At 34.7% G+C, this 7089-nt stretch overlaps 3 protein-coding genes across 3 annotated transcripts in view; 2 read left to right on the top strand and 1 right to left on the bottom strand.

Annotated features, from left to right (window-relative positions):
- The window catches only part of LOC128876341 (uncharacterized), a 50682-nt gene extending 49900 nt beyond the window's left edge, over positions 1-782 (bottom strand). Inside the window, exon 1 of the mRNA XM_054122613.1 lies at positions 387-782. The gene's annotated coding sequence lies outside the window, so the exon portion shown is untranslated. The remainder of the gene's footprint in view (positions 1-386) is intronic.
- A 1570-nt stretch (positions 783-2352) lies between these two features.
- Positions 2353-5194, top strand: LOC128876398 (proline-, glutamic acid- and leucine-rich protein 1-like). The gene is made up of 8 exons (XM_054122728.1): positions 2353-2540; positions 2669-3067; positions 3139-3485; positions 3552-3731; positions 3799-4063; positions 4153-4356; positions 4424-4716; positions 4806-5194. The coding sequence occupies exons 1-8, from the start codon at positions 2427-2429 to the stop codon at positions 5020-5022; spliced, it is 2019 nt and encodes a 672-aa protein (XP_053978703.1). The 5' UTR covers positions 2353-2426; the 3' UTR covers positions 5023-5194.
- A 204-nt stretch (positions 5195-5398) lies between these two features.
- LOC128876406 (60S ribosomal protein L8) lies at positions 5399-7050 on the top strand. Its single transcript, XM_054122747.1, has 5 exons — positions 5399-5482; positions 5759-5906; positions 6116-6257; positions 6329-6642; positions 6817-7050. The coding sequence occupies exons 2-5, from the start codon at positions 5769-5771 to the stop codon at positions 6994-6996; spliced, it is 774 nt and encodes a 257-aa protein (XP_053978722.1). The 5' UTR covers positions 5399-5482; positions 5759-5768; the 3' UTR covers positions 6997-7050.
- Positions 7051-7089: the final 39 nt, after the last annotated feature.

Genomic DNA, 7089 nt, shown 5'->3' with positions numbered 1-7089 from the left:
ATTAACATTCATTCAACATTCACATTACAACATATTACATACGCAAATGTTTTAAGCTATCCAAAAGGTGGAATAGTTGTTAACCGACCTAATGATTATTGCACCGATACTTTCGTTCCAAGCACGCTCCGTTGGCGTGGTACCCAATCAAATCACCTGGCGTCGCTGCGATCGCGATCGTCAGGCCCCACGGCTATGTTGGGGCCCCGCATTCCACCTGTCAGAAGGTGGGTCCGTTCTCTCGCAAACCGTAAAGGAAGCGAACGAACCCCTAACGGACGGAAAACGAATAGCGTTTCAAAAAACTTCTTTCCCCCTCAAACCGTACCATCGGGCATTTTGCGTAAAACGATCGTTTTCAATATGGCAGTATTCTGTCTACATACCTCTCTAATGTCCATTTTCCGCGAACGATTCGCACCGCATCCCTGCTCGATTCGTTGAGAACGTTCCGGCAGGAGGTATCGTTCACTGATAACGATCGATCTAGATCCTCGAGGGGAAGGTATATGTTTATGTGTTCCCTGACCAGCCAGATCCTTCGCGCTGGATACCACGCGTGGGTCTGGAATGTAAATGGTCTCGACAAACGAGATCGAGGAATCCACGAAAGAGTGTACTCCGATTTTGACGACTACTCGCGCACAATCGTCGATACGACGCGGTGCTTGTATCGCTACTGGCAAACCGAACGATGCTACAGGATCAATCGCGACGGGAAATTTCAAAGGAATCGTTGCCCCAGCAACGTTCGCCACGACAACATAACTGGACACCGGTAGGTAGGGGAACTGATCCGTGGAGGTACCAGGGGGTCCAAGCTCGGATGTAATACCTTGAATCCACGTTCTTAGTTAGAAGGAGACAGGTAGGAGGCGCTAGTAGTCGTTACAAATATACATACTGTGAGCAGGGCCGACGTGACCTTTTGCGGGGCCGGGTTCAAAAATTTTGCGGGGCCTAAATTCACATTCATATTTTACACTTCAATTTAATTGGGTTTTCCGGAAAGTTCGTGCCTATTTTTAAGAAAAATTCAAAGGCATATTTGAATTTTAATGTACAGGGTGTCCCAAAAATGTTGTAACACATTGAAAGAGGTGGTTCGGGAGGTGATTTGAAAAAACTTTGTCCTTAGCGAAAATGTTGTCCGAGGCTTCGTTGAGGAGATATTAACGGAAAACATTGACCAATCAGAGCGCGCGGATACCGTTGGAGCGGCCGCGGTAGCGAATGACCGCGGCCGCCTATCGCGTAGCCTACGCTCCACCGGCATACTCGCACTCTGATTGGTCAGTGTTTTCCGTTAATATCACCTCAATGAAGCCTCGGAGAACATTTTCGCTAAGGAAAAAGTTGTTTCAAATCATCTCCCGAACCACCTCTTTCAATGTGTTACAACATTTTTGGGACACCCCCTGATCGATAGATCAATAAGATCCAAGCACAGATATATCGAATCCATGATTTCAAATAAAAAGTGTGAGGCTTGATGAGGAAGATTTGCAACGAAAGATGGAGATATATACGAGAGATCTAAACACCTACTAAACCCCTGGGAATTGTTAACCAATGACAATAAACTAACTAACTACATACCCAGGATATCAGTGAGTACCATCAAAGTTACCACGAGTATGACGATACCACCGTTGGTAAACGCGCTAGTGTCGCCATCATGCGTAGCGACCTACAAACCGATTGCTATCAAATAGAGTGATGGTAAATGAGTATTGTAATTGACTGAACTTTGGATACCATTGGAGAAACAGTGACGATTTTATGATGTTCGGTGAACTGCAAGAAGAATTTCTGAAGCATGAACTGAAACATAGTAAACAGAATTTGATAAAGTTTGGTTTTTCAAACACGCCAAGTTCATAATTTTTTGATAGTAGGAACAAGATTGCTGAATTAATGTTTCCAATTCCAATTTCGATGTCTCAGTTGAAAATGTTTTCCGGATTTATTGTTCTCAGATATAGAGTACGTTTTAGAACAATTCATTTTTTTACCCAGTCGGTATATCTAGACGCAGGACACGATCGGTAAAAGTTAGAATTAAATATATGTCGCGAACTGGGTTATTTATTTTGGAACTAATAAAAATTTCAATTAATCTGGATTGTTCTCTGCATGAGAATTAAATGTAAAGAACAATATTTCTTTCGATTATTAAGATCAACAACAGATCAACAAGGAGTTTGTACATTGATGTATACTATGGGCCTATGGACCTAAGAACGTATTCTTATATAATAAAAACTGTATATGTTATTTAATAAACGAAAATATATTTAATAGTTTTCCTTCATTCTCATTTGTATTGATGTATTTTATCGTTGAACACTTATGACATTGATGTACCTAACCTCATTAGCAAAGTTATTAGAAGCACGTGTAGCATAGCGTTACAAAGGTACAACATGACAACAATAATAGAGTTAATTAATTTTTACGATCATAGTTCAAAGGAATATGACAGATTTTTGCAAAACTTAATTTGTTCTAACGGAGATGTTCCATTTAGCATAGAAGAGGTAAACGGAAATTTTTCAAATTAACCTTGTATTTTAAAGCTTAAGTTTTCGTGGAGATCTTTTTGTCACTATTAATTATAAAATATTTATAAAATATCTTTTTATCAAATGTAAGATTTTGGTTATAGGTTGATGAAGCACAAAGTATAATTATATCAACTGTTAATAATTATTTAAACCGATCACAAACACGATATAATGGTTTATTAATTTTGGATAAGATTTTGTCCCACTGTTCAAAAGATATACTTCTAAAATATTGTATGTTATGGATGTCAAAAGCTACACAAATATTAGAAAGTATTCATAGTGCACCACAAGAACTAAGTATCTCTTGTAAAGTTCTTGGACAGTTAATTATACAAACTAAAAATATTTCTGATATACAGAAACAAATATCAATGCAAAATGTAAAACAACTTGTTAATGCTATTGGAAATTTAAATCCAGAAAAAAATAGTGGTCCAATCTATTATTTGCTTGCTGTGTTATTGCATCAATATCCTGAAGTCTGCGAACGTTTTCAAGTAATGGAACTCTTTTATTACGATAAAGAAAAAATAATAGATGGGACATATTAAAGTTTCCATTTTTTCAGATTTCCATTAGAAAAATTATTTTATTACAAATTGATTCAACTCAGGAGAATTTGGTTAAAACGAGTGCAAAGTGTTATGCTCTTCTAGCTCAAGCAACAGAGCGTTCGTTTAAACCACCAGTTTCAAAACCCTCTTATACTGGTTGGTTATATCACCAAGCACTTATTTGTAATAATTTACACACTATAATGGATGTGTTGTTTTCTAATTTGATAGAATTAGAAAATGTCAGCATCTGGGATAAGCTAGACTTACCAAATATATCAGAGGAGAATATTATTCAATTCTTTTTCAAACAAAAACAAAGATTTTTGAATTTATGTTCTTATTTAGCCTACATGCTGCAGTAAGTGAGTTTTATTTGAATATACATTAATGAAGTACTATTGTATGTATGATATCTATTTTATAGGGGGTTTGACAAAAAAAACTCAGTATTTCCTCATGAGATTTTGAAAATTTTATGTAGAGGGTTGGCAATACAGCCTTCAAATTTGAAAAATCGTAACTCGATCAGAGAACAGATGCTATATTTGATTTTACCACAATTACATATTGCACTATTCAACGTTTTGGATGCATTAATAGATGGGTAAGAATGCATTCAAACAATGGTTTAATAACATTGACAATAGTATTTATCAGCTTGAAATATTTAGATTTAAAGAACAGTTAATACCATTTGGTTCAACAATATTACAACTGTTTCTCCAAACGTTACAATGGACAGAGATTGTTTCAGACAATCACATAACCATTAGTGGTAATAAGCCATTCAGAAACGTGAGAATATCTGTTTATAAATGTCTTACATCTTGGCTTGTAAATACTAATTCGTTATCAGGGGTAGAAACAGTAGCAAATGAATGTCTTCCTTCTATATTGAAAGATATAGTACCAGAAAAAGATCGTGTTTTATTGACTGTAAGTTTAAAATATATCAAGATTTTATTTTAATAAAATATGATTTCAACTACTGCTAATGAGCAGATATTTCAACATATGTGTTATAGATTCAGAAAACCAACAATTTATCAAAACGAGCGTTAAAACGTCTTCGAGATAGTCAATATGAAAAGGGTACATATTTGAATAATAATGGAATAGCTTCTAGCAAAGAATACTATCTGGACGTGGATGTCTGTAAAGAGGCTCTTATTACTTTGCAAAACATATTTTTTAATAGTGGAACTCTTTTAAAGCAAACGTTCTTTAGAGTAAGTTTTTTATTTACCTGTAATTATTAAATTCAATAATTAATACAATAACAATGATTCTTTTCAGACTGTCCAAAATATTATAATACCTCTTTTATATGACTGTTATTTGAGTTCTAATGAACAGAAATTTTATAAAGACAGTTCCAAATGTCGTTTACTATTATTAAGAGTTTTGAGAGCTTTGCAAATGAATCCACATTCTTTAGTGCCTTTACCTACTCAATATTCTCTAGAAATATTTCAAATGGCTTTAATCGATAGTAATGTATGCATTACTCAAGAGGCTAAAGTAGCATTAGCAGAACTTGAGAAAATTGTGCACCCTCATGCACCATCTATACAATTAACTCAAGTGGAGTAAGTTATAAGAATGTGCATCTATTTATAAATATTAATATTACAAGTATTATTGTAATATATTATACGTTAAATTACGTATTTTTTAGAACGATACAAGAGCAATTTGTTGTTAGCGACCAGCATATGGAACAGACTGAGGTATTAGAAGATGTGCTCTCACTTGATGCTGAAAATATTACAGATGATACGCTGCCGTCGTCAAATAAAAAATTAAAAATAATAAATTCTGATGTTGATGAGACTGTGGAATCTGTTATAAATGTTACTGATGTACCAAATACTGAACCAATCAATCAATCATAATTATAATATTATCCAAAATTGTTTTAACATTATTGTCTATAACCTCTCTACAATATTATTTATAAGATGAACATTGATCATTTATTCTAATACAGTTTATCTAAATAACTTATAGCGTGTTATAACTTGAATTATTTCAATATGTCGAGGTCTTGAAGTAATACTAATAAATAAATTGATTTCACTAAAGTTGCTAAATGAAATGCTCCATTACTAGCTGTAGCTATCATCCAGCGTTTCTTCCTTGTAATAATATTTAGTTCAAAAATATATATTAATTTAATAAAATTTGTTTGATCTGTAAAGTGGGACAAAAAACATATGACAAGAAAAAATAAAAATGATAAATAGTGGATTGTTTCATTCAAATATTTTGGCGGGAAGCAGTGTAGCCAATTAGTTACGTACGACAGACCAACTTCCGGCAACTTCTGCCTCTGTTTGATGTCGGGTTCACTTGGTATGTGGCCTGTAATTTTCTTCCTCTTGAAATCCGCTAATATAAGTAAAATTAAAATACATCTAACGTAAAGAAGTTATGATTAGAGAAGTTTGGTCGATTCTCTAGACGTTCTAATAAATATATTTAATTTATTAAGAGAAAATAGTATTACATTTATATAGTTTCATTTTGAGGTTATATTGTGCAAGTTACAGTCCATAATGTCACGTTTCGTGTTGCTTTCAGTGCTACAAATAATTAATTAATTTAACGTATTGCATTACTTTTGCGTAGGTATTAAACCATGGGTCGTGTAATTCGTGCTCAGCGTAAAGGAGCTGGGTCTGTCTTCAGATCTCACACAAAAAGGAGAAAGGGAGCACCAAAACTTCGTTCTCTTGATTTCTCTGAGAGGCATGGATACATCAAGGGTGTTGTTAAAGTTTGTATACTGTTTAAAATTTAGAAATGTATTGAATCCTTTAATCGTACATTGACGTGAAATACAACTGTGATGAATTCTAGTACTGCTTTAACTGAATACAAATGAAGAGTAAACACTAGAGGCTCTTTCTGATGTGTTTCGTCTGTTTCATAAGATAACACCAGTTCCAGTTAATTTGTTGTAATACTTATTTATTTTTTCTATAGGATATTATTCACGACCCTGGTCGTGGAGCACCCTTAGCAATGGTACATTTCCGTGACCCGTACAAATTTAAAACGCGCAAAGAATTATTTATTGCCCCCGAAGGAATGTACACTGGACAGTTTCTTTACTGTGGAAAAAAAGGTAAATAAGCTTCTGTATGTTAAAGTTGTATGTTAAAAACATTTTTACTAAGAATAAAATGTCTATTGCAGCGAATCTTCAAATTGGAAATGTGATGCCTGTTGGTCAAATGCCTGAAGGTACCATTGTTTGTAATTTGGAAGAAAAAACTGGCGACAGAGGTCGATTGGCCAGAGCATCAGGAAATTATGCCACAGTTATAGCTCACAATCCTGATACAAAGAAAACTAGAGTTAAATTACCATCTGGTGCCAAAAAAGTTATTCCATCGAACAACAGGGCAATGGTAGGAATTGTTGCTGGTGGTGGACGTATCGACAAGCCGATTCTTAAAGCTGGTCGTGCTTATCACAAGTACAAGGCAAAGAGGAATTGCTGGCCTAAGGTACAGTATTTGATAATATATAATATATAATGTACTAGCGAATAATGCCAATGATGTTTTCAGACATTTGAAACCTGAATAATTTGTTGAAAATTTGTTTACTGAGCAAATCCAACTATACCATGCGTTAATACCATCGGTGTATCGTATTTGAAACATTTTTAATATTTGCAGGTTCGTGGTGTTGCTATGAATCCTGTTGAACATCCTCACGGTGGTGGTAACCATCAACACATTGGTAAAGCATCGACAGTTAAACGTGGAACCAGCGCTGGTCGTAAGATTGGTCTTATTGCTGCGCGTCGTACAGGAAGAATCAGAGGAGGAAAAACCGACACCAAGAAGGACGATTAGATTAAATGCTGATTAAATTTTGGAACTTACGCAATAAAAACACTAAAAAAATGACTATTTGCGTATCAGTTATTTGTATCTTATGTCAAACAT

Source organism: Hylaeus volcanicus, chromosome 5 (genome assembly GCF_026283585.1).
Source record: "Hylaeus volcanicus isolate JK05 chromosome 5, UHH_iyHylVolc1.0_haploid, whole genome shotgun sequence".
NCBI lineage: Eukaryota > Metazoa > Arthropoda > Insecta > Hymenoptera > Colletidae > Hylaeus > Hylaeus volcanicus.
Note: the sequence above shows the minus strand (reverse complement) of the source record. Positions and strands in the feature narration are given on the sequence as shown.